This window comes from Canis lupus, chromosome 27 (assembly GCF_048164855.1).
Source record: "Canis lupus baileyi chromosome 27, mCanLup2.hap1, whole genome shotgun sequence".
NCBI classification, from domain to species: domain Eukaryota; kingdom Metazoa; phylum Chordata; class Mammalia; order Carnivora; family Canidae; genus Canis; species Canis lupus.
This window is the reverse complement of record NC_132864.1, coordinates 36,819,666-36,845,487: the sequence shown is the minus strand read 5'-3', so window position 1 is coordinate 36,845,487 and position 25,822 is coordinate 36,819,666. Positions and strand designations below refer to the sequence as shown.

Below are 25,822 nucleotides of genomic sequence, written 5' to 3'. Positions count from 1 at the left end.
CCTAACCAACTGAGCCACCCAGACCCCCCTGATTCTTAACTCTTAAGTGGCTTGTCTGTGGCTCTCTTCCCCCTGCACTATCAACTCCTCGCTGTGCCATTGACCTCTGTAACCCTCATGTCTGGCATATGCTGCGCATAGGTGCCGAGGACATCAGGAGCTGCATGTGACATGAGGGCAGACTGTCAGAGCTGGCTCTTCTAATGTCTGGGCTTAACTCTGTTGTTGGGCATCCTGGGACTCTGATGATATGGTGTAATGCTTCTCAATCAGTGTCCCCACCTTTGCCCTGAGGAGTCATCATCTCAGAGGGTGGGAGGGACAGCTGGCTGACTGTGATAACCCCTCCTCCCCTTCTCCCAGGTCATTGACTGTAGCATGGCTGTGCAAGAGGAGCCCAAGGATCCCCATGTCTCTTCAGTGCTGCCCTGGATCATCCTGCACCGGATCATCTGGCAGGAAGAGGATACCTTCCAATCCCTGTGTCACCAGCAACAGCTCCAGAACCCAACGGATGAAGGTGGCAGGAAATGGGTCTGGGTGGGGGTAGGCCCCAATAGCCCTGTCCAGGTGCTGTGGGTGGGCTTAGGGCTCAGTCAGCAGGATTTTGTGTGGTGCTCAGACAGAAGCAGAAGCTTCTTCAGGGAGCTCATTGTGCAGTGGCGTCAGGAGGCAGTGAGTGTGTGTTATTTCATGTCTGGTGCAGGTGGCAACACAGAATGACAGCACAGCCAGTGCTTATAAGGAGCACTGACACTGATCCAGGCAGTTTCACACTTTAATCCCTATAATCCTTTAATCCCCAAGACAGCCCTGTGAGATGGGTAGCCATGCACTGGCCCTTCTGCTTGATTGATTGATTGATTGATTGATTTATATTTTTTATTTTTTGGCCCTTGTGCTTTAACCACCACACTCTGTGGCCCCTGCTGGCATGACCCAGTCAGGGTGGGGGTGTGGGTAGCTGAGAGGTACGGAGTGAGTGAGCACAGATTTCAAATCTCAACTGTCACATATTGGCTGTGTGACCTCAGGCAAGTCATACAACCTCTTAGCCTCTATTCCCCAGATAGATGTTGGGAATAATGGCACCTATCTCAGGTGGTTGTACTGAGGACAAAATGAAATAATACAGCTATTATTATTCAGTACCTGGCATGTGGAGGTGCTAAATGATGAGTAGTTATGAACGAGAAGCCGAAGAGGGCGAGCCCAGGACTTTTCATTGGAGGTGCTACTTGAGCCAGGTCAATGCAGTGGTAGGAAATGTGTTGAATTGAAGAATTAACAATAACAGCTAAATGACATTTAAACAAAGATTCCCTGTCATTCTACCAAGTGGTAGAATGTTCTTGCATTTTCCATCTAGACTTGGCCAATGACACAAGTATTTTATGTAGCTGAGAATTTAATGCACATATATATGTATTCAAGTAAGCTTCAGATTAATATATTGGGGATTTTTCCTCAGTGATTTGAAAAATCAGAAAAGTGGAAAGGAAAGAAAGCTATCCTTATTCTAACAACGTAGAGAAGGCCAGAGTTAACATGCAGTCTGTTTCCTTCCATTCATTCTCTCTAACTTTGTGTACTACCCTGATACTTATCAGTTGCTCACTGCATGTCAGGCCTCTGGGAATAAGACCTTTCATTCTGAAAGATTCATGGTGAGAGGAGACGGACCAGAACATCCACAGTGCCAAGCCAGCGTTGCCCGCTGAAAGAAGGGTGCTTCATGCTGCCTGGGTGGGGGCAGGGGGTGAAGTGGTGTTGGACTGAGGTTTGAGAGAAGAGCAGGGGCAGAGGAGGACACTGGGGAGACAGAGCACTGGGGAGACAGAGCAGCATGAGCAGGGATGCAAGAGAGCTGGGCCATGTGGGTTGGACATGGGAAAGGCCAGATTGAGAAAGGCTTTCGGGCCTTATTTTATGAAGCTGTTTCAGTTTTGCTCTCTGGGTTTTGTAATGCTGATGAGAGATGTCCTGCTTTACTGAACCATCCTGTCTGCTGACCCCTCAGGATGCCTGCAGCATTTCTCTCTTATAGGTCACACTTCAGTGAACCTCATGTATACTTTTTTGCTTCTGCCTAATTGATTTTTTGGATAGATTTCTAGGATATATATCTTCTGAGCTCTTAACAAGTAGTACCTTTGTATTTTCCAAAAGGGTTTTAATGGTGAGAAAAAATTGAGGTTTACATCTGTGTTTATTGTTTTTCTCATAATTATAATGCAAAAGACTCCTGAATTAAGAGTCTCCCTTTCCCTCTGATTATGCAAGTAAAATATAATTTTAAAAAACTGCTAATAAGCAAACAAGGAAAGGGGGACAGTGGAATGCCATAAGCTTGAAAGAATAGGCCAAGGAAGGAATCCAAGATTCTGGTGGACTGGCAGCAGATGTGGCTCCTGTCCTCTCCTCTACCCCTGGTAGGAAGGCTGAGGGAACGTGGGAAGTTGGCAAAATCCTGGGAAATAATATTAATATCCTCTCATTTATAGACAGTGGGCTAGTGAGGAAGCCCCTCCATATCACCCTGGTTTGGCAGAGATTAGAAGGGCTTCTGGGCCCTGCCACCTTCCAGTGACCAGACTGTGCTAAGACAAGGGGTCTAGGGATAAAGCACATTACTAGCTGGGTGATAAGGGGCCCAGAGTAGTGTAGAACATTGTCGTATTGAGTTCTCTGAGCTGGTTTATTGGGGATCGGTACTTGCAAAAGTAACGGGAGAGGAAGCAGGGTGGAGCAGAGGGAAGTTGACCTGCACTTCAGGTCTGACCAGGCCTTGGCCAACCTGGCAGGGAACTCTGGAGCCAGAGTGGTCCATCAGAGCTGTCATACCATGTTGGAATCAATTAGCTGGTCTTTATACAACCGTCTTGCTCAGTCACTGCACATGGACTCCCACAGGAAGTGTATGACCTTGGGTGGGGTGCCTTTCTGCAGCTGTAGAAGACCCTGGAGGAGCTGACCACTGGGGGCTGTCTGCTGACTACACTCCTCTCACAGGGCGACCAGTCCTATCTTAAAGGTCATCTCAGAGAGAAGACGAAATCCAGATTCCCCAGCAAGGACTACCTGCTGCACTAGTTCAGTGATCTCCCTTCTACCTCTGCAGATACAGGTTACAAAAAAGTGGATTGAGAGCAGTGCCTACTTTAAAATTATGGCTTTAAAGAAAGGGCAAATTGATCTTATATTTGGGAGAGTGCCTCAGAAAATTGGTGATATATTAGAGCATTTACGTAGCGTGGAGGAAGTGCGGTTAGTGGACCATGAGCAGGATAGAGAGAAGTTACATGGCAAGTATGCTAACATATTGTTGCCCACTCCCCACCCCATGTGGAGGATGAAAAAGAAACAGATTAACTCAGGAAGAAAACTTACACCAAGGAACAGAGGCAGGGGCCGGGTAATGATTTGCACAAGAAATGATTTATTAAAAAATTTGAACTAATAAGCAGAATGAAATGAAGAGGAAAATTGCAAAACTAAGGGAAAACGTTGCAAACCAAGCCTCACCAGTATAAACTAATAAACCAGACTGCAAGGAGCAGAATTGAGTATGGCTAGAACTGAAACCAGGGTTTTAGTTCAGAGCTAAAAGTGTGTTTTTTTTTTTTTTTTAATTTATTTATTCATGATAGTCACAGAGAGAGAGAGAGAGAGGCAGAGACACAGGCAGAGGGAGAAGCAGGCTCCATGCACTGGGAGCCCGACGTGGGATTCGATCCCGGGTCTCCAGGATCGCGCCCTGGGCCAAAGGCAGGCGCCAAACCGCTGCGCCACCCAGGGATCCCTAAAAGTGTTGTTGATGAGAAGGATAGATGAGGGAAACAGTGGTGGGCCTGTGCGAGGATAAATTGTGCTCCTGATGGAAAGACTCTAGCAATGAAACAGGACAAATAATCAAATACTGGAACATTTCTCTGTAATAAAAACAGTGTGCAGATTTAAAGTGTTTAGTATATGCTGTGAAAAATTGATATATAGCAAGATAAATCCTGGTTAGGAATCTACTTCAAGAATAAAGATTTTTTAGATTTCTAAACTGAAAAGTCAGTTTATCTTCATGGGATAAAACATGAGACTCATTTCAGATTTCTCCCTAGTCATATTCAGGGCAGTTGAGGTGATGTCTAAAAGTCTACACTATTCTCAGGGAAAGACAGTGCAAACTAGGACGTCTAACCAAGTTGTTTGTAATTAATAGTAGTTATAGACATTTATAAACAGAGATCCTAGCTCCTGTGGGTGCTTCTAAAAACACTACTGGAGGATGAAGTCAGTAAACCAATATGAGTCAGAATGAAATTCATCGGGGTGGAAAAGCCATGGGCAAGAATTTGTGCTGAGCACCAAATCCATTTAGAATTGAAATTGAGGGAAAGCACCTGTGCTAATTATGGTTGCAGAACAGAGTTATCAGTGTTAGAAACTTTGTTTTTTTAAATTTTTATTTATTTTTTAAATTTTTTATTTATGATAGTCACAGAGAGAGAGAGAGAGAGAGAGAGAGAGAGGCAGAGACATAGGCAGAGGGAGAAGCAGGCTACATGCACCGGGAGCCTGACGTAGGATTTGATCCGGGTCTCCAGGATCGCGCCCTGGGCCAAAGGCAGGCGCCAAACCGCTGCGCCACCCAGGGATCCCAGTGTTAGAAACTTTGAAGTGCTACAGAAGTGCTACAACAAAATTGGGAGATGGGGAGAAAGGAAATGTTACAAGCTATCATCCATCTTGTGCAATAGAATCACTTGATGCTGTTGAAAATGGAAACTAAAGGACTCATAGAAAATCGGAGTGACTTAATTTCTTCATGATTTTCTGAGGTGTTTTTTTTTGTTTTTTTTTGTTTTTTTTTTAATCCTTGCCTTTTGTACCTTTTTGACTGGGGCTGGCCAATGGTCAAAATGTATGAAACAGGGCAGCCTGGGTGGCTCAGCGGTTTAGTGCCACCTTCAGCCCAGGGCATGATCCTGGAGACCCGGGATCTAGTCCCACATCAGGTTCACTGCATGGAACCTGCTTCTCCTTCTGTCTGTGTTCCTGCCTCTCTCTCTGTCTCTCTCATGAATAAATAAATAAAATCTTAAAAAAAAAAGTATGAAACAAATTTCATGAAAGAATCATAATTCTAGGGATGCCTGGGTGTCTTTAAAAATGCTGCTTACAAGCCCACTAGTGGGTTATAGCCCAGAGTTTCAAAAACACCGAAGGATCTTTAAGGAACTAGTAATAGTTATTTTATTTTATTTTATTTTATTTTATTTTATTTTATTTTATTTTTGCTAGTAATAGTTCTAGTGGTGAACAAACACTAGAAAATTTAACTGAAATTTAATAATTCTGTTTTTCTTCTGTAATACTCCAATAGGCCTACATATAAGAATCTTTAAGAAATAGTATATGTAGTATGGGTTTCATTGTTAAACATTATTTATCTTTCTCTTTCAATATGTTTCATATGTGCCCACAAATGTCAATGTGGTTAACTGGAGGTGCAGTAGGCATTCTTATGTCTGGTATGATTTGAATTGTTTTTTGAGAAGTGTGTATTGCTTTAGTAAAGGCACTCAGGTCATTACTTACTTAAAAAGCTAAAAAAGGATAGAAGAATCTGTGGCCACCTTGGTAAACACAGTAAAGCCCACTAAGGAACTATTGAGCCTTGTAGCTTCCACGCTATCCCCATGCTAACTCTGTGTTGGTCTGGTCTTTCCTTAGTGATGGCAGAGACACCCATGCTCCCATCTTCCCTCATGCTACTCAACACAGCCCACGAGTATTTGGGTAGGAGGTCCTGGTGCTGCAATTCCGATGGGGCTCTGCTGCGATTCTACGTAAGTGCTGCCCTCTTGGCCAGGGCTGGGGGTGGAGTGCAGGGTAGGATGGGTTGGCACCCTGAGGCTTGCTTGCTTGGCCTTGCCCTGCACTGGGGCCTGCTGCCCTTCTTTGATTTTGTATGTGACTACTCAGAGTTGCCAGAAAGTCTGAACTTTGTTCCCTTGTGCACTCGAGGTGCAGGGGTTCTGGACCTGGCCTTGACCTGCAGGTAGATTTAGAACCACTGCTTGTTACTGCATCTGTTATGTCGGGCATAGGGCCAGGCCCTTCATAGTAATTTTAGAAGTAATAACTGCATTCACCACTGCCTTCCATTGAGTCCTTTCTGCCAAGCACCACTCATACAAGGAAGTAGTTGCTGAATCAGTAGCTATTTCGTGAGTAAATAGTGAGTGCAAATAGTCTTCTCTCACTTGGCTGCTGTGATTGACTGGACATACTGGAGATAAGTAGTGTGATTACTGTCCCTAAAACTTGCTGCTGAGTGTGAGGCCAGGTAGCACACAGATAGGTTATAGAGCATGAGAGGGGCACCCAAGGTCTATTGATAAATGTTTTAGTGGAACATAGCCATAACCATTCATTTATGTATCAATTATGCCTGCTTTGGCAACACAGTGGCAGGGATGAGGAGCTTTGATAGAGTCCATATTGTACCTGAAACCTAAAATATTGACTGTGTGTCTCTTCAGGAAAAGGTTTGCTGACTTCTGCTCTATATCTTTTCAGTGAGCAAGTATATGCTCTCTATAACTGCAGTCTGCCTCCCTAGTCCTGATCTTCCTCTTCTGCCCTGTGCTTTCCCCATGGCTCTTACCACCTTCTAGCATGCTATAGGATTTATTTATCTAAGATGTTTGTTGTGTGCTTCTTCTCCATTGGAATGTAACTTCCATGAAGTAGGGATGTTTGTAACTTTTGTTCACTGCTGGATCCCAGTACCTTAGCCCAGCACACCTAGCCCATAATAGGTGCTTAATAAATAATGGGTTGAGTGAATGAACAAGACTGAGAATATTTATAGGGCTCATGTATGTGTAGTGCTTGACAGTTTGCAGAGCACTTATGCTGAGGAGGCAGACTTGGCAGGAGTGCCAGCTGTAGATGCCTCAATGTCTGCTCTATGCTGTGAGTTCTTAGGGCCTCCTGGGTGCTCACCCTAGGTCAGCTCCACACTTCAGGACCATTTTTGGAAGAATCGTGCTAAGCTTAGACTAACTATATTGCTGCCCAGGAATTGGCAACTTCATTCTTCTGGCTTTGCTCTCCCAGTTGGAGAGTGTGGAGACATTGTCTACTTCCACAGGGTCACCTCCATGAGGCAGTCAGTCACTCCTCTGCCCCTATGCTGCTTGGGAGAAAGTCAAGAATGAGGTAGCACCTTTGCAAGCTGATACCCAGCAGAAGTGGTGCTGAGGAGCGGCCTTCCAGGCCGGCAGCAGAGGTGGTAATGGGACGATCCTACTCCGGGTTTTCCTTAGTCTGCATCTTTTTTGATGGAGTGTGAATTCCAGCTGCTAGGATCTGCCAAGTGAATTTGACGGAGTGGAAGTGATAGAGGAGTACCTCCATGTTTCATTTCATAGCTCCTGACTTTTCTATCCAAGGCCCAGCTTTTCCCATTCCTCCATTTCCCATTGCTCCTGCAGCAACTTCACCTTTGTGGAGTTGGCCCTGGCTTGTTGACTGCCCTCTCTCTGCCAGGTCCCTCTAGGTTTCCTTTAACAATTTGCTTGTTCATATCATTTGTTCATTTTTCTGTTGGACTTTTTTCTTTTTTCTATTGATTTGTGGAGTTCTTTATATACTCTGAGTTCCAGTCTTTTATCTGATATATATATGTTTCACCAGTTTTACGTGTGTGTATTTAGTTCTAATTTCTATGCAATTTCATGTGATGTGTCTTTTAACTTTGTGTATAGTGTTTGTCTTACAGAATTTAAATGTCAAATTTATTAGTCTTTTATGGTTTGTGGGGGTTTTGTTTTCTGTGTGTGGCGTTTTGTTTTGTTTATTGTACTTTAAGAAATCCTTTCCTCCACAAGATTATAAAGATATTCTCTTCTGTTAAAGTTCACTTTCATTTTTCACATCTGGTCTTTATTCCTTCTCAATTTTTGTTTATTTAGGACATAAAATAGGGACTCATTTTACATTCCATATGGATGGCCAGTTGGTTTGTACCATTCATGAAAGAGTCTGTTCTTTCTGCACTAATTTGTGAAACCCTCTCCATACACGTGAGGGTTTGTTGTTGAATTTTGTTCTTTCTATTGGTTTAGGTATTCCTGTGCCAGTACCACATTGTCTTTGAGAGATACTGATACCTGCTAGGATTAATCTGCTTACCTTTTTATCACATACTCTTGACTGTTCTTTGTACTTTCATCTTCTGAAACATTGTAAGATCAGTTGGTAAAATTTTGTGGAGCCCCCGCATCCCGCATTCCCCAACCCTCCCCACCACTGGGATTTAATTGAAATGTCATTGACCTTACAGATTAATTTGGGGAGAATTGCCATTTTTATATGATTCTTTCTAGTCATGAATATAGTATATCTCTCCATTTATTGAGGTCTTATACTTTCATGTCCCTTAATATAATTTTCTCCTTAAACTCTTACATGTATTCTATTAGATTTATACCTGAGCATTATTATTTTTTATTCCTGTTGTTGATAGATATTTAAAAATTAAGTTTTCTATTTTGTGTTTGTGGACAGATAGGAACACTACATTTTAAAAAATAAATTTCTCGGGGTGCCTGGGTGACTCAGTTAGTGAAGCATCTGCCTTTGGCTCAGGTCATGATCCCAGAGTCCTGTATGGGTGGTGGGGGTGGGGGTCCCTGCTCATTGGGGTGTCTACTTCTCTCTTTGCCCGCAGCTCCCCCTGCTTGTGCGCTTTCTCTCTCTGTGTCAAAAAAAAAAAAAAAAAAAGTGTCTCCTGTGCATAGCTCCTTTGCTTATTGCTTTTATTAATTCTGGTGGATTGTAGATGTCTCAAATTTTTTGTGTAGGCAGTTATATATCATCCACAAATAACTATTTTTTTTTATCTTCTTTTCAATTCTTACAGTTTCTTTTTTTCTCTTGTCATAATGCTTTTCAGGTTGACAAAGCTTACACTCTAAAGGAACAGATAATGAATCTTAGAGGCTTTTGTTAGCCATAGGGTCCCTGATGCAAATACTCAGCTTTCCCATTGTAGCACAAAAGCAGCCATGGCCAGTATTTAAAGATAATATGTAAAAACTTGTGGATGCTAAAATTTGAATTTCATATGTTACAAAATAATATTATTCTTTTAATTTTTTTTAGTCATTTAAAAAATGTTAAATGTCAGTTTTAGCTTCTGAGCTATACAGAAATAGGCAGTGGGAAGATTTGCGCCCTAGGCCATAGTTTGTCACCCCAGCCTAGAGCTCTCTCTCTCTCTTTTTTGGGGGATAATTTTTAAAATATTGATTCTTTCTTTGGTGATTCTAGGCCCATTTAGATTTTCTTTTTTTAAACCAATTGTATTTTTGAAATAATGTCCACATAAGCATAAAGTTGTTCATGAAGTATCCTTATGATTTATAAAGTCTCTTTGGTACCTCTGGTTATGCCTCCCATTTCAGTGCTAAAATCATTTATTTTTGCTTCCTCTCCTTTTTTATAAGCCCATTTTTGCTGAAGCTTATCTAAATTCGTTTTTTTCAAACTACAAGTTACTGGTTTATTGATCTGTTTTTTCTTTGCTTTCTAATTAATTTCCACATTAATATTTATTATTTCTTTGGATATATTTTGTGCTTTTTCTAATTTAATCATGGTGAAAGCTTATTTCAGTGTTCACTCTTTTTTGTTTTTGTTTTTTTCACATCTTGTTATCATTAAGGTATTAGTGTTTCTAGGTTAGGTACAGAAGCATTGGGAAAAGTTATGTGCTCAACATCTTGTATAAGGCCATTTGGTAACATCTTTCTGACATTAGGATATAAGTGCTTACAAACTTATGTTTAAAAGCCTGTGTGTAAAGACATTTGCTGAATTGTTTGAAAGGACACTGTTATAAAGCATCCTTCAGCTAACTTCTTTTTTTAAAAAAAAAAGATTATTTATTGGGTTGACTGGGTGGCTTAGTTGGTTAAGTGTCTGCTTTTGGCCTAGGTCATGATCCCTGGGTCCCTGGAATTGAGTCCCAAGTGCTCCTCCCTCTTCCTCTGCCTCCCTGCCCCCCCATGAGAGAGAGAGCACACATTCACAAGCTGGGGGAAGGACAGAGGGAGAGAATCCTCAAGCAGACTTCCCGCTAAGTATGGAGCTCCATGCGGGGCTCAGTCTCATGACCCTGAAATCATGACCTGTGTTGGAATCAAGAGTCTGACTCTCAAGCGACTGAGCCACCCAAGTGTCCCAGTAACTTCTTTCTTTTATCAAGATATAAGTGTAATAAATTTATGTGTGAAGCCTGTGGGAAAAGCTATACACTTACCACCTTGAAATTACACCACGCTTAAACCATTCCTCAAATAACATCTTCCTTTCATTAAGGTCTAAGTCTTTTTCAACTTATGTGTAGAAGCATGTGGGAAAGGCCTTGTGCTAATAAGTCCCTGAAACTACGCTGTGCTTAGATGGCCACGTAGTGACAGCATTCATTCTTCTACTACACGTTTTGAAGGTTATGTTTTCTCCAAATACGTTTTTAGCTGCATGCTGTAAGTTTTCACATTTGGTATTTGGTACCTTTATATACTGATTTCTAATTTTACTGCCTTATGTTCATTGACTGTGGTCTATATTGTATCTTGTCTTTAGTATTTGCTGAGATGTGCTTTTTTTCTAGTTTTGGTAGAAATCCCATGGATGCTTGAAAAGAATGTGTAGCTGCTAAGAGTTGGGCATAACAATAGCCTTTGGAGCTAATCTCCATAGATACCCTACTTGTTGACTATGTTGTTTACATCTTCTGTAATGTGGGATTTACATCTTCTGTAATTCTTATTAATGTTTTGTCTGAGAGAGTCCATTTATTATTTCCTTGATATATTTTGTGCTTTGAATTTATTTTTTGCTTTGGATACATTTTGTGTTATATCTTTGTATTTTGTGCTGAAATAGAGGGAGTCTCTCTCAGACTTCCTCAGCCCTAATGGGATTTACCATCTTGCATTATAACTTCATGTTTAATTAACTGCCCCTGTATTGGATCTGAGCTTCTTAAAAGCAGGAACTATGTCACACTGTGCCTAGCATAAGGAGGGACTCTGCAAAAATTTGGAGAGCAAATGAATGGCCTAATAAATAAGAAGAGAAGTTCCCAGAGGGCATATAATATCTCCTTCTAGTAGCTGGTGGATACTGAGTGGGCATACTGGAAGGAAGGCAGTTTAGCAAGCAAACTCCTCAGGAGGTCATTGTCAGAGCAGGCCCAGAATGGCTCCTATGAGGATGATAGACCCTTTCCAGTAAACAGGTCCAACAGACATGGCCTCCTCAGGTTAACAGAATTGACAATGGTGGTCTTCCTGGGGTCCCACTGTGCCAGGGAAGCTATGGGCCTTCTCAGGAGTCTCTCCCTGCCTACCATAGGTACGAGTTCTCCAGAAGGAGCTTGCTGCATCCACCTCTGAAGACACACACCCCTACAAGGAGGAGCTGGAGACAGCCTTGGAGCAGTGCTTCTACTGCCTGTACAGCTTCCCTAGCAAGAAGAGCAAGGCCAGGTACCTGGAGGAGCACTCAGCCCAGCAGGTGAGGGTACTGCCCAGACCAACCACACCTGCCCTGGTAGAGAGGATTGGGGCTCAGAAAAGCAGGGGCTCTGAGCACTCTTGAAGGACATCAGATACATAGCTCTTGGGGGTGCACCAGGAGAATGAGAGCATGGTCTAATGTAGTCAGAGGGTTTTCCTTGTAAAAACTAGCTTCGTGATATTGACTAATCATTCAAAAGTGCAGCATGGCAATTTTCAAAGGATTTCTTTTTCCAATTTGGATAGTACTAATAATTCCTTAGAGGTTTGGTTTTCAGTGCACTATTGGGTGTATCACCTCATGGCTCGTCATTTATTCTCCAATCTTACTAATTCCATGCCCTGAACATAAGCTGCTCAGGCAGGGCCACATTGTGGCCCTACACAGAAAGCAGAACCCGCCTGGCTCCGAGAGGCAGTGGGGCAGCTGAGGCTCAAGGGGAGGGGCAGTGGCCTGGCCACAGTTCCCACTCGTTTCTGAACCTATGCTCTGGCTCGGCCGCATGGACTCACAGAATGTGCCCTTGGTTTCCAGTATTTGTCTTTATAAAGGCTGAGCTTATGTCAGTTTACTTTTCTGCTCTTTAGACATTTGGTTTTGGGGATTATAGTGGGCATACGAATTTTTAAGAGTATATGGGACTTTTTCTAGACTCAAATATATTGTAACCTCATCTGCATTGTTCCCATGGAGGAACTTTTCCCTTTCTGCTTTTACCCCAACAACACTATGATACACTTTCTGTCTTTTCTCAAGGTGGACCTTATATGGGAGGATGCCCTGTTTATGTTTGAGTATTTTAAGCCCAAGACCCTTCCTGAATTTGACAGCTACAAGACCAGCACTGTGTCTGCTGACTTGGCAAACCTTCTGAAGAGAATCGCCACCATTGTGCCCCGCACAGAAAGGCCAGCCCTGAGCCTGGACAAAGTCTCTGCCTACATTGAGGGGGCCTCAGCTGAGGTAGGAACTGAGTGTGACAGGGTTGTGTCCTGTCATTTTTTTTCCCTCCAGCACTGCTGGTTATGTGGGTTGTCTTCTTTCCTTGCCCTATACCAGAAGTCAGGGCTATGAGAAGCCTAGGGTCTGTCCTGTGCTAATGTGAATGGTCTTGGGTTTGCAGCATTACTGGTCACATCTGAGACTCTGACTCCATCTCCCCTTATCCTTGGTTCTTCATCTGGCAGGTGCCCTGCCTCCCAGAAGGGGCTGACCCCTCCCCTCCAGTGGTAAATGAGCTCTACTACCTCCTGGCTGATTACCATTTCAAAAACAAGGAGCAATCCAAGGCCATCAAGTTCTACATGCACGACATCTGCATCTGCCCCAACAGGTCAGTGGCCTGGGCAAAGGGTAGGCAGGGAGGGCTGGGGTGACTCCAGCTCAGCAACTCCTCACTGGGCCAGTTTGGGTTTTCCCTGCCCTGGCAAAGAGACCAGGGAAAAAGGAATGAGAGAGTATGTTTAGCACTGTGCAGTTTTGGGAAAAAGCAAGTTTTTCATAAAAAGAAAAGCAATGAAGAAGACTTCTTTCCAGAAGATGCCTGGGATGAGTGTTGAGATCAGAGGAGGCATGAGGTGTCCATCTGGGTTCAGGCCAGCAGGGCAAGGGTGTACCACCTGGCTGTTGGTTGTGTGCTGTCTCCTTTCCTGGTTCCCGGCCCCAGGAAGTGGGCTAATGTGTACTATGTCTCTTCAGTTATTGTTTCCTTATTTTGGGGTAAGGGGAGAGTAATAGAAACACTCAAGCTAGAGGTTCTCTTCTCTTGTTCTGATGCAATGCATTGTTGGCTGTAGCAATTGTCATGACAGTAGAAGTAGGAGAGCATATTGTACATGCTTTCTTCCCACCAAGCCCTGGTGGCTTTTTCTTAAAAAGTTATGATTGACCTATTCATCCTTAAAGGGCCCTGCTAAGCTTATAAAGTCTGATTCATTTGATTAAGAGAGAACATTTTCTCATGGCTGCCACACCTAGGAGGTAATAAGCCTTGGGTCAAGGTAAGCCTTGTATCTGAAGGGTCCAGAGTAGTATCTCTAGGTAAGTACTCATAGGTCAGGCCACAGTGGCTGCCTATCCTCAGGTGAAACTGGCAAGCTCCACTTTGTCAGGATCCACCTGGCCCAGGGGAGAGGGTCTGGGATCTGAATGGAGAAACCAGTTTATACAACTTCTTGTGGGAAAGGTTCTCCCAGACCTATTGCTCAGCCTGTGGTTTCCTCCAGGCAGGGAGCCATGTCCTGGATGTCCTCTCTAGGGTCATTATGGGCCAGTTTGGTGGAGCAGACCCATGCTCAGGCTGGCTGAGCGCTCATAGCTCTAGACAGGGAGCAGTCACCTCCTTTGTGCCATTGTCTCCATGTCTGAAAAGTAAGGGTGATAAAACCCACCTGTCGGGATCCCTGGGTGGCGCAGTGGTTTAGCGCCTGCCTTTGGCCCAGGGCGCGATCCTGGAGACCCGGGATCGAATCCCATGTCAGGCTCCCGGTGCATGGAGCCTGCTTCTCCCTCTGCCTGTGTCTCTGCCTCTCTCTCTCTCTCTCTGACTATCATAAATAAATAAAAATTAAAAAAAAAAAAAAAAAAAACCCACCTGTCCATGGGAGGTGGGAGCCTGGCGTGGCACTTGTCACCCAATAGCCACTTGGGCTATGAGACGAAGTTCATAACAGCTCACCCGGTCCTCATTTGAACCTGTACATGCACCTGTTTGGAGGATACAGACCTGTCAGGCTTGGCCTGCCAAGAACCCTGCCAGAGAGGTGGGTTGTCCTCTTGAGTACTGATCCCAAGGCCAGGAGGAACTTGGTGGCCCATTCCTGGGGCTCCTTCACTGTGGCTCTAACAAGCAGATGTTAGGGAGGACTTGGGTGCAGTCTCATCTTCTGTACTAGTTAAGAGGGAAGTTCAGATACTGGCTTTTTCTTTAAATCTTCTGGGCCCACTAGGTATAGGAGAAGCCCTTGACAGACAGGTGAGTGGATGGTGGAGTATTCTGGCCAAAGTGTGCGTTGGTGGTTCCTGTGGGGAAAACAGAGTCTGTGAAGATGCTGGCAACACCTTTCCTCACCTGTGTTCACTTCACTATTCCATCTGCTCTTGCTCAGCTGGGATTGGGTCACCTTGGCCAGGCATTTCAGAGTGGCATTTGGGAGGACAATTTGGGAGTAGGCCCCAATACAGCTCATCCCTCTGCCAAAGAAACAATTCTGGGCCCAGTGCTAGGAGCGGGCCTGCCGTGTATGAGTAAGAGCCCAGTGTACAGGTTCTGGACACTTCCTCTTCCTGAGTTCAGGACATCACTGGCCCTTGGGCTCCCGAGTGTTCCTGTGGGTCAGCAATCCCCAAGTGTGGGCTGTGTACTGCTCTGCTAGAATCAAGAACTCACGTCAGGACTTTTCTTTTGTTGACACATAGAAGAGCATTTTGAGTTTTTATGATGATGTGTCTGTGTTCTTGGTTACTCATATTTGTGAGTACAGATAGTGGTTTCTGTTTTGGGACTCATGCAGGTGTTTGGGCCTACACTGTGATGTGGTCCCTTCCCTCCAGGCAAGGGCAAAGAGTGGTGCCAGAGGTACTGTGGGAAGAATCAAGAGGGGAAAATCCTCAATGTGGAAGTTGCTAGCCTTGGTAGAAAGACCCTGGCATGGCTCCCACCATCTGGAGGGGAGCTTGACACCTACCCCCATGCTTCTTCCTCGAAGTGACCTGAGCAGGCCCTGAATCCTGAGGCCCTGAGGAAGAAAGAGTATACTCAGGATCTCCGTATAGGGGCCAAAGCCTTTATTTTTCCTATCCCTTGTCACCATTTAAGCCTTCAGGCCTCTTTACTGCTCCTTCACTTGTGCTTTCTCACCTCTGGGTGCCTGGACACATCTGGGCACATCTGAGCCTCACAAGTTTGCTCTTTTCTTGCCACACCTTGGGGACTGTCAGATAGTCCAGGAAGCCAGTTGGCTAGTTTTAAAGTTAGTGTAGCAGTGGGTCAAGAATTGTCATTTTGTAGAGGGAAGCTTCTGTTATGTGATTGCTGCCTTCTGTTGTTTGTACTCACATTCAGGAAATTCCACTTTCCGAAGTGCTCTTGGCCTTGGTCTCCATCTTAGAGAATTTTTTGCATTTTCCCTACCACTTTCAGGCGATCTCAGAGCAGTAGGACCTCAGCCATCCTGTGGTCCCCTCACTCTCCATCTTACTGCTGGGAACTGAGCTGGAGAGGGCAGGATCTGGTCAGGGTTCCAGAGGGAGAACTATGTAGAAGCTACATGGCAGTGTTTTCAGGGTCTTGGCCACCCCATGCTTTTGGTCAGTGAGTGTGTTAATGGCAGATGCTACCAGTGAGGGGTTGAGTGAGGTGGCAGCGGGATGGGAGCCTCCCTGTCGCCTTGGATGGGACATGCCTTGTAAAGGACTCCTTTTCCTTTCCATCACAAACATTCTGTGGGTAACCCTTCCAAGCAAGGAAGCAAAGGGGACCAGAGTCCAAGAGCCCACCATGCTGGTGAGCACAATCTGGGCTCAAGTTGGTGGGGATCCTCTTAGAACACTTACTGAGTACCTGTGAGGTGCTGGATGACCTCAAATACATGCCTTGTGGTGTCCCAGCAGCTCTGCTCTCTTGAGGTGGGTTTTCTTAACCATGTTTTATAGCTCAGAGACATAGAGTCCCTGGTGGTGGAGCTGGGCTCTGGGTGGCCTGGGAAATGAGTTGCCCCAGACCTGGCGGCCTCACCCTCCCATCTATCATATCTATAGTGCTGTAAGGGCAGTGGTATGTTTACTGGTGCTTTTGTTGTGACCACAGGTTTGATTCCTGGGCAGGCATGGCTCTGGCCCGGGCCAGTCGCATTCAGGACAAGCTGAACTCCAATGAGCTGAAGAGTGATGGGCCCATCTGGAAGCATGCCACGCCTGTCCTGAACTGCTTCCGCCGGGCCCTGGAGATCGACAGCTCCAACCTATCCCTGTGGATCGAGTATGGTACTATGTCCTATGCCTTGCACTCCTTCGCCTCACGCCAGCTGAAGCAGTGGAGAGCTGAACTGCCCCCTGAACTTGTGCAGCAGGTGAGGAGGAGCTCTGCTGAGGGGCCGCCATCCTGCCATCTGACTGAAGTGCCCTCAGGTGGCAAAGTTCTATCTTATCCATTCCTTTTGCCCTTGTCTTCACAACCATCCTGGGAGCTCACAGATGATTCTCCTCATGAGACTGTAGCCATACTGTGGTTGGTGACAGCTTGGTCCTTGGTCTGTAGATACCTAGTCTGTTGTGGGTGAATTCAGGACAAGGCTCTCGTGATCTGGCTGGTCAGCTGTCAGTTTTCCAGCAGTTGAGAGGCAGGGGAGGGGTGTTGGCCACCAGAAGTAGCTGTCCCTTCCCTGTTCCTTCAGAGGAACTTCTTGAATCCTTGTAAAATTTTTGACACTGTATTGGGAATTTCTAAGTCTGTCTTGGTAGGGGGTTCCCCTAGTGTGGTTTGCTGGGTGTCTGGCCTGAGGTCTGGGTTGAGCAGGGTACCACCCCCTTGGCTCCTTGAGATGGAAATGAAGGAGTCCCACCAGCATGTTTAAGGCTGGTGTGGCAGTAAGATGCCATGGTCCAGAAGGGTTTCTAGGAGAGCAGAGTGCTGAAAGGGCCTGTTTCTTGTAGTGATCATGTGTGGTCAAAATCTAAACAAGATGATGCCCTTGTTAATGCTGCCATTGGATTGTTGAGGGAACTCAGTGAGAGCAGACTGGTCAGTGGGACTCTTAGCTACAGCTGTGCTGCAGTTGTCTTGACAGCACCTCCATCCTTGAGAGTAGGCCTCTGTTGTCATGCCCAGCCCCCCACCCCTGGCCCCTGTGACCCTTTAGAGGCAGGTCACAGGCTTCTACAGTGCTTGGCCTTGTGATGACCCTGACCTTCCCACATTGCATTAAGTAGGGGAAGTCCTAGCCTTGTGCAAAGAGGTAACAACTCTTTGTTGCTTGTTGCTGATTGTATATAAAAGCGAGGTATCCTTAGTGTTAAAAATTCAATTGGTATGGAAAAGAATAAATGGGAATGTAATAATGACATGAATGTCACCCTCCTACAGTGGCCCCTATTGTGCCTCCTACAGTGGCAACATCCCACCCTCCTAGCATGGGCATGAGGGGCAGGGTCTGCTATTTGTGGGCAGTCAGTTGCTAGCAAAGGGCCACAAAGTAAATCCACTCAAAATGTAGTTTAGTTATCCTAGTAACTAGCACCTACTAGGTGTGAGTGGGGCTTTATCTTAGTAATTAATAATAATGAAAATAACTCCTAAATCTTACCTTGCTAGGACTTTGGTGATAATTGCAAGGGTGTGTTAATTCTTCAAATGATCCAATAATGACTGAGTTTGGTTGGTTTTGGGAGAGTTTAATTTTTCCATCAGTTTTATGATAGCATGGTAGGTACCCCTTCACCTCAGCAGCATAAATTTAGACAGCTACTTTTGCAGAAATATTCCTGCAAATATTCTGTCTGCAAATATTCTGTCTGAGAGAAGGGCTACTTCTCTCTCCCAGGATTCTCTGATATCTTTGTGCCTTAGAAGAACGTGTTGCGGTCTCTTCCTTGACCAGTTGTCCTCCCTTTGGGCAGTTGTTAAATGTGCCCACAGCTCATGTATAAAGGCTTTGTCCACATTACTTTCATCAACTTCATGAAATCCCGTGTCTTTTGCAAAATTTGCAGCTTAACTTTGCAGTAGATCTGCATTATACCATTCGACTAGATGTGAAAATCAGCAGAAGATCGACTATGGAATGAATGTAGTGAGCTGAATGTGGATGAATGTCAGTGAAAGTGCTGGGTGGATCTGCTATAAGAGCACAAGCTGAATCTGAACATTCCCGTGCTGTCATAACTGCTATCACCACCATGTCTGCAGCTGTGGGGCCTCTGAGTTCCCACACGAGGTCTTGTGGTACGGGACATCTGTGTGCTGTGTGATAACACTTTGAGAAAGCCTCAGAAAGACTGAAATCCCCTTCTCTCTCCACACATTTTCTGGTCTCCTCAAGTCACCCATACTTGACAAGAGCAAGCTGGAAGCATGACCTGGGGCTCTACCCTTGGCTGTTGTTTGAAGAATGCCAGTAACTTCAGCTTTTCCCCATGAGCTCTGGGTGCCACCACCTGTGTGCCTGGGAGGGTTGTCTCAGGGTGCCAAACTTCAGGCACTTTGGCTCTAAGGTTTTCCCTCTCTTTCTCTGCCCAGAGAGCATGAACCCTACAGGCCAATGAGAACAGTGGCTCCCACATGTGACTGGGCATCAGAACCTCTTTTGGGGGAGCGAGGAGCTTGTTAAAAGGCCCATCAGGCACTCACAGTCAGAAGCTGCACTTTCTCAGGTTCCCTGGGTGGATTAGACACAGTATCCTGGGGACAAGCCTGGCAACAGTGGCAGAGGACAAAGGTGACAGGAAGGGCAGTGTAGCCATGGAGCAGAGACAGGTGGTGGGCTCTGTGACAAGGAAGAAAATGGGCAAGAAAAGAGTAGCATGGCCCTTGTTTTAACCATCACTTTTACAGAAACCACTCTTCAATTGTACAAGAAACGCCTCCTTTATAACAACTGCCACAGTCAGGACAAAGCTAAAATCTTTTTGGCTCCCCCCAACCCCTTTCTAATTCCTTCATTCCTGCTTCAGAGAAACTTACAGTTAGGCTTGTATCTTTCTAGACTTTAGACAAATACTGTTTGTCATGTATACATGTTCTCCTAGAAAGAATGCCATGATTTACCTGTTCTTTTCTTCTAGTCTAAATGCTGTCGTGCTGTACATGGTGTTGAGCTTCCTTTTCACTCAGCTCCATGCTGTTGAGCTCTACTCATGCCTTACAAACCTATTTCATTGCGATTGTCCTATGCAGAGACCCCTTGCTCCATTCTGTTTGTAGTGTAACGGCCCCAGGGCTGAGCAGGCTGGGAACTGAGTCCCTGACAGCACTAGGAGCACTGTTATCCTCTGCTGGGACTCACTGGGGTGGGTGGAGTGTAGACCTTGGGATTCTTTCTCTAGTCCCCCACTAGTGATGCCCAATAGGATTTTAGCAGAATAGAGGCTTTCCAGGAAGTAAATATGAGAAATCAGAGTGCCCTTTCTGCCTTTGGTACTTGAGGGTTTTGTTTGTAGAGCTCCCCAAGAGGAGGGAACTTTTGATTCCCCCAGGAAGGGACAGGGAAGGCAGAGAGTGGGCGACAGACAGGAAACCCAGGTTAACTCCTTGCACACCTCTTCCCCTTGCCTGTTCTTTCTCTTGCGTAGCTTATGGCCCCGGTGGCTTAACTCCATTTGGATCCTTAGGAAGCCATTGGCTCAGGGAGCTCAGGGCCTGAAACTGGGCTCCCAGGCCATCTTCCTGGATTGTCAGGGGTGGCAGGAGAGAGATGGAAGTCCACCAGGTGTGCAGGGAAAGAAGGAGGTTTTGCATTGTTGCCCAGGGGGATAGCTGCCTCACAGAGCTGCCCTGTGCCTCCTGTTTTCCCCACTTCTGGTAAGGTAGTTTCTTATCCTGAAGTATGTCATGATGACACAGCCCCTTGGTGGCTAGAGCTGTTTGGGTTTATTGTATCTAATTAGGTGAGTTATAGGACTCATGTTGATAGCTGTGCACTTCCACTTCTGCCTGCAAACTTGCCAAAGGGGTCTATTACAGGAAAACCAGTGGTTTCCCTTGTCAGTTCCAGGCAAGGGCAGAGGCTTTGGGGCCAGTGCCTGCTAGCTGTGTGGCCTGCTGTGGAAACCTGGCCGTAAGCAGGCTGACCATCCCTCCTGTGTGGCAGTATTGTGAGAGCTGGCATTTCCTTAGGACCTCTCATGGGCTGGCTCTGGGCAAGGCACACTGGCCAAGAGGTGAATGAGGTGCCACAGCAACAGGTGCATGTCTCTGGGTTGGGCAGGTGGTGTTAGGGTGTCTGGCAGAGCTCTGGAACATAGTGGATCTGGATCCTCAGTAGCTGTCCCTCCTGCTCCTGTCTGAAGAGTTCTGACTACCGCACCTACTGAGGACAGGGATTCTTTGCTTTTTGTGCCTCTTGTGTGGTTCCAGTCCAGATGGGGTTCTTCACAGTTGCCCTTCCTTTCTCAGTGGGTGGCTTTATGACTCTCAGTGGCAGAGCTGGGTGGGCAGAGGGTTACTGACTTGGTTGAGGCCACATGGTGACAGAGTAGTCAGAGCAGGACTCCAGTCAAGTGGCTGCCTTTTACTGGTATAGATCTGCTACAGAATCCCATTGGAGGGGTATGATGGAGTCACTTGGCTTGTGCCGTGTCCTGGCACTACACTGTGATTCTTTCTATCATATCTCACTCATTGATGATTTCTTGATTCCTAGGCAGTAACTTTCCTTCTCAAGAAATGTTTGGCAGAACACTGGGGTTCTTTGTGCCGGCCCCAGGGCCATTCCTACAGGAGATTCATGTAGATCAGCATCCGCGGACAAACATCCTTGGGCAGCCTTTCTGTGCACAGTGGGGTACAGGTGCTCCTCTCACAGGCGGCAGGCAGCGCCCCTGCCAGAGCTTAGTGCCTGCAGCCTCTCCCTTCCTCTGGTCCCTGAGATGAGACTAGAAGAGGCTGCAGCTTCCCTGCTGTCAAGTTAGGGTCATGAAGATGAGGAGCTAGAGACCTAGGATACTGGGAACAGCTGCCTCTTTGGCCCCACACAGGTAGTCTTCATTCCAGCTCCTACCCAGGAGCTCTGGGATAAACGGACACATGCACCTAATGGCTTGACATCTCACATGGATAGCATCTAGGCGCTGCCCCATAGCCCTCATACAGGGACTGGGAAAAGTGACTGGAAAAGTTTTCTGAGTTGGAAAGCATCTTAGAAGCTGATCCTCTGTTTTAGCTGTTTCCACCCTTCAGTGTGTGAGAGGGTGGCTGGAGGCACTGGGTCTTGGGGTAGGGCTCAGGAATCTGCCATTTTTAAGCAACCCAGGTTTCTCTGGAAGGGTGCAGAGGACAGGGTGGGAAATTCTGTGGTACCCCAGGGGTGCACATCCTCTCCAGCGCTGTGTCGCTGGGTGTTGGGTGCACACCCTTTCCAGCTCTGCTTTCCCACCCTAGTGAGTGGGTGTGAGAATGAAGTGCTCACTGCCTGCAGTGGGGGCTCATCTCAGAACATTGGTGCTGGCTCTTGGCATTCTCAGACTGACACAGCAGAGCTGCTATTGGCCTGGTTCTCCTAGCAGCCCTGGCCTTGTGCTGTCTCCCCCTCCCAGGCAGAGGACCTTACTGCAGTCGCAGTGAGGGTCATGGTTGGGATCTTTAGAAGGGGGTCGAGAGGTACTTCATAAACTCCTAAACTGTGTGGTTGCAGATACTGCAGGATGGTGGTAAAAGAAAGGAGCCTGGAGTTGACATGAGGAGACATGGGTTTCAGTCCTGCTCTGTCCCTTATTTGCTGTGTGCTTCGGAGGTGTCCCCCGGCCTCTCCATACTCTGTGTCCCCAGATATGAAATGGTGATAGAACATCTGTGTGTCAGGGTTGTTAGGAGGATTATAAACTTACAAAGAAGGCAGCAGGGCTTTCCTCAGGATAAGGCAGGTGATAGCTGAACCCTGTAGGTTCAGGCCCAGGGCCTGAACTCAGTCTGGTCTCATGGTCTCATTCCAGATGGAAGGCCGGCGCGACAGCATGCTGGAGACAGCCAGGCACTGTTTTACGTCTGCGGCCCGCTGCGAGGGCGATGGTGATGAGGAGGAGTGGCTTATCCACTACATGCTGGGCAAGGTCGCCGAGAAGCAGCAGCAGCCACCTGCTGTTTACCTGCTGCACTACAGACAGGCTGGCCACTACCTGCACGAGGAGGCTGCCCGCTACCCCAAGAAGATCCACTACCACAATCCACCTGAGCTGGCCATGGAGGCCCTAGAGGTGACACCATGCTGGCCTTGGGCAGGGAAGCAGAGCAGGAGCGGGCCAGGCTCTCTGTCTCCCTGGGGATGGGGCATGAGGTCCCAGTGACTCCCACGCAACCTGTTGGAAACTTCTCTGTGTTCAGCAGCTTTGTGTGTAGTGAAATTAAAGCAGCCTTTCCTCTCTCTTCTAAAGGGTGCTTACCATCCTTTCTGGGAGAGTGATTGTTTTGTTTGTCTCTCCAAGAGTAAAATTACCTTTCCTCCTCAGCACATGCAGGGTCCTTGAACCTGACTTGGTGATGACATCGATGCGGCACAGTGTCTCCTGGTACCTTTGTTCCCTGCGAGGCCACAGGCTGTGCCTGGAGTTCCCAGCTTGGCAGGACAGGGCTAGGGGAGTAGTCTGTTCTCTTGGCCTCAGATCTGGGGTCTGGCAGTGCTCCTCAAGAGAAGAGCAGTTGTATAGTGCTTGGATTTGCATTTATGATTTCTGAGGCACTTCACACATACTGTCCTCGATGCTCAGGGCGGTGGTGGAAGGCAGGCTGGGAGGCTGTGGCTGGCACCTTCTATAGGGAAGAAACTGAGCACACGGGTGAGGATCCACATGAGCCTGGCCCAGCCCAGGCCTCACTGTTTCCTGAGCACATTCGCTTTGTTCTTTTGTGCCCAGCTTGCGACCAGCAAGCTTCTTGGAGTTTGGGGCAGAATCTGCTTATTATGCCTTATCTGCCTTGATGTGTTTGTTTGTTTGTTTTTCCTGATTATAAAATTAACACATATTCATGGATAAAAAAATCAAACATAAGAGTCAAACATTCAGAAGTATTTAAAATGAAAAACTGAAGTCCCCAGTGATCCTAGCCCCATGTTAACAGTTTGGGCATGTCCTTGTCTTTCTAGATTTTCCCCCTATTAATATATAGATACATAGTAACATCTTCTTACTTTGCAACTGGCATTTTTCACTGGACAAGATGTAGTGGAAGACATTGTGGGCTTCCTTCCCTGCCTCTGGGCCCTCTGGTCTGGCTGGATGTCCACTTATTTGCCCAATCCCTTCTTCATGGGTTTGGCCTTCTTTTCCGCTTCTCCCTGAGTGGGTGCGGACAGGGCCTTGCCCTGTATACACATATCAGGGAGCACTTACTGGAGTATTACCAAGGGTCATTTAACGTCGCATCCACAGCTTCTTGTTGCCCTGAAAGTTTATACTGATCTATGAGCATGTCTGTTTTCCCTCAACCATGTTTTCCCTCTTTTTAATATTTGGTAATTGTGTGAACAAGCAAAAAAGGCTCACTTTTATAAATTTTCCTTTGAAAAATGATTCACACTGAGTGGTTGGCAGCAGCTGTCTGGGGGCCATATTCATAGGGTTCATGGTAAAATGTGGAAGCACAGCTTCCAGGTTGCTGTCATTCCCTACCCAGGTCCTTCCTTCCCATCACAGCTCTTTCATGCTTTCCACTCAGGCTCACAGGCCTATCCCTGGAGGGATTTCCACTTTGGGGCTGAGAAGGCTGAGGCCCAGAGGGCTGGTGTGCCTTTCCCTAAGTTAGCAGCAGAAGAGAAGAGGGGTTGGGGCCCATGCAGCACCTCTGATAGCACCGAAGCTGTGGGCAGGGAGGTAGTCCAGCCCTCAGGAAAACGACAACTCTCTTTTTCCTCCGCGGTGTTTCTTTGACTTTTGGCTTCTGCTGCTGTCTGACGGAACCAATAAGCAGGCAAGATGGTGTCCCTGTGGGGCCCAGGGACTTCCAGGTAAGGAACTGAGGCCTAGTACACCATGCTGGCTCTCAGGAGAATAGGAGTCAGCTGCAACATATGGATATCTTGTTTTAAAAATGATATTTCTCTTAAGACTTTAACTCTGCCCTGGTGAAAATTCACCTCTGCTGTTGAACCTTCAGTCCAAATGCTGAACCTGTCACTTGGTTAAAACCTTGCCAGTTGAACACTGTGTTCCTTTAGGCAAAGCCACCTGGATGTGTGTGGGGGCATCAGTTTTCTGTGGCTGAGAATGGACTTGCTGAGCTAATTATTCTGGGGGCCACAGGCAAGCTAGAGGTGGAATGGCTCTGGGTGGTGGTCCCCTCTGTCCAGGATGCCCCCTTCAGAGTGCTGCCTAGGCCAGACCACCTGGCATCTCACGTGGATAGGTCGTTGGCAATGTCTCTTGAGAGTTGGCTGGTTAATCAGGGTCTACAGCCACAGGCGTTCTCAGCCCTCGTGACATCCTGTGCCATCTGTGGGAGTCTGTGCCACAGGCAGGAGCCTCCATTGTACCCACGTGAGAGTGCGAAGGTGAGGCTGAGTCACTACAGAGGTGCCTATGTGTGATGTGGTGTTCAGTTGGGGGCAGTAGAGGGCAGGGCAGACCTGAGTTTAACCTGGCCCTGGGCTTTCCCAGCTGTGGTGCTTTGGGCAACTTACTCACACATTTGTAAATGGAGGATTGTGGTGAGGACTCAAGGAAATGAAGAAAAGCACAGGCTTCAAAGAATATGGCATGCCTCCTACCTGTCCTGTAGCCACTGGGCAAGCTCCTCCAGGCCTGCAGTACCTGGCTGGCCCAACAGCACGCACACAAACAGAAGTCAGCTGTTTTTCACCTCAGGGAGTCTGCGGTGCAGTGGGAGACAGGTGTGGAGGCTTCCTTTTTATGGGTGCTGAGGGAGGGGGCCACAGAGGGTGGCAGGGGCTGTGGTAGGAGGAGGTGCCCAGTGAATGGGGCTGAGGGTTTTTACTCTTGTCATCTTACCACCACTTGGTTGCATTACTGGCTAAACATTTAAGCTAGGACGCTGAGAATTCCTGTCCATTTTAATGGTGGAACTTGCTTTGAATGACTTATAGGTTGGCTGGTTTAAAAGCAAATGAAAAAGGCAGCATGTGGCAGCCTGTCTCCTTGGTCAGGGGCCCTTTTCCAACGTAGCTGACTGGCCTGTGGAGTGAACCTTAGCAACTGAGAGGGCTGCTCATTTCCGAGTATCATTCTCCTAGGTGTACTTCCGGCTCCATGCTTCCATCCTAAAGCTCCTGGGGAAGCCCGACTCTGGGGTCAGTGCAGAGGTCCTGGTCAACTTCATGAAGGAGGCTGCAGAAGGACCCTTTGCCAGGGGCGAGGAGAAGAATACACCCAAAGCTTCAGAGAAGTGAGTAGCACGCTTTCACCCAGCCCCTTACGCCATAGGTACCTCGATTTTTCATTTACAGCAAGATGACATTCCAGGGATTGCTGCTAAGTAAACCAGAGCTCATTAAGCCTCTGGAACTCACCTGGAGACTCCTGGTTGCCAGACAGAGATATTTCTGTTGAAACTGAGAAGGAGAGG

General features: G+C 46.7%; 1 protein-coding gene across 7 annotated transcripts in view; it reads left to right on the top strand.

Annotated features, from left to right (window-relative positions):
* Positions 1–25,822, top strand: part of CABIN1 (calcineurin binding protein 1) — a 151,489-nt gene that overhangs the window by 42,916 nt on the left and 82,751 nt on the right. For all 7 annotated transcript variants that reach the window (XM_072803448.1, XM_072803443.1, XM_072803444.1 and 4 more), the window contains 8 exons: positions 364–520; positions 5,731–5,846; positions 11,431–11,592; positions 12,352–12,558; positions 12,783–12,928; positions 16,403–16,664; positions 22,240–22,500; positions 25,491–25,642. In XM_072803448.1, coding sequence (XP_072659549.1) covers positions 364–520; positions 5,731–5,846; positions 11,431–11,592; positions 12,352–12,558; positions 12,783–12,928; positions 16,403–16,664; positions 22,240–22,500; positions 25,491–25,642 — 1,463 coding nt within the window. The remainder of the gene's footprint in view (positions 1–363; positions 521–5,730; positions 5,847–11,430; positions 11,593–12,351; positions 12,559–12,782; positions 12,929–16,402; positions 16,665–22,239; positions 22,501–25,490; positions 25,643–25,822) is intronic.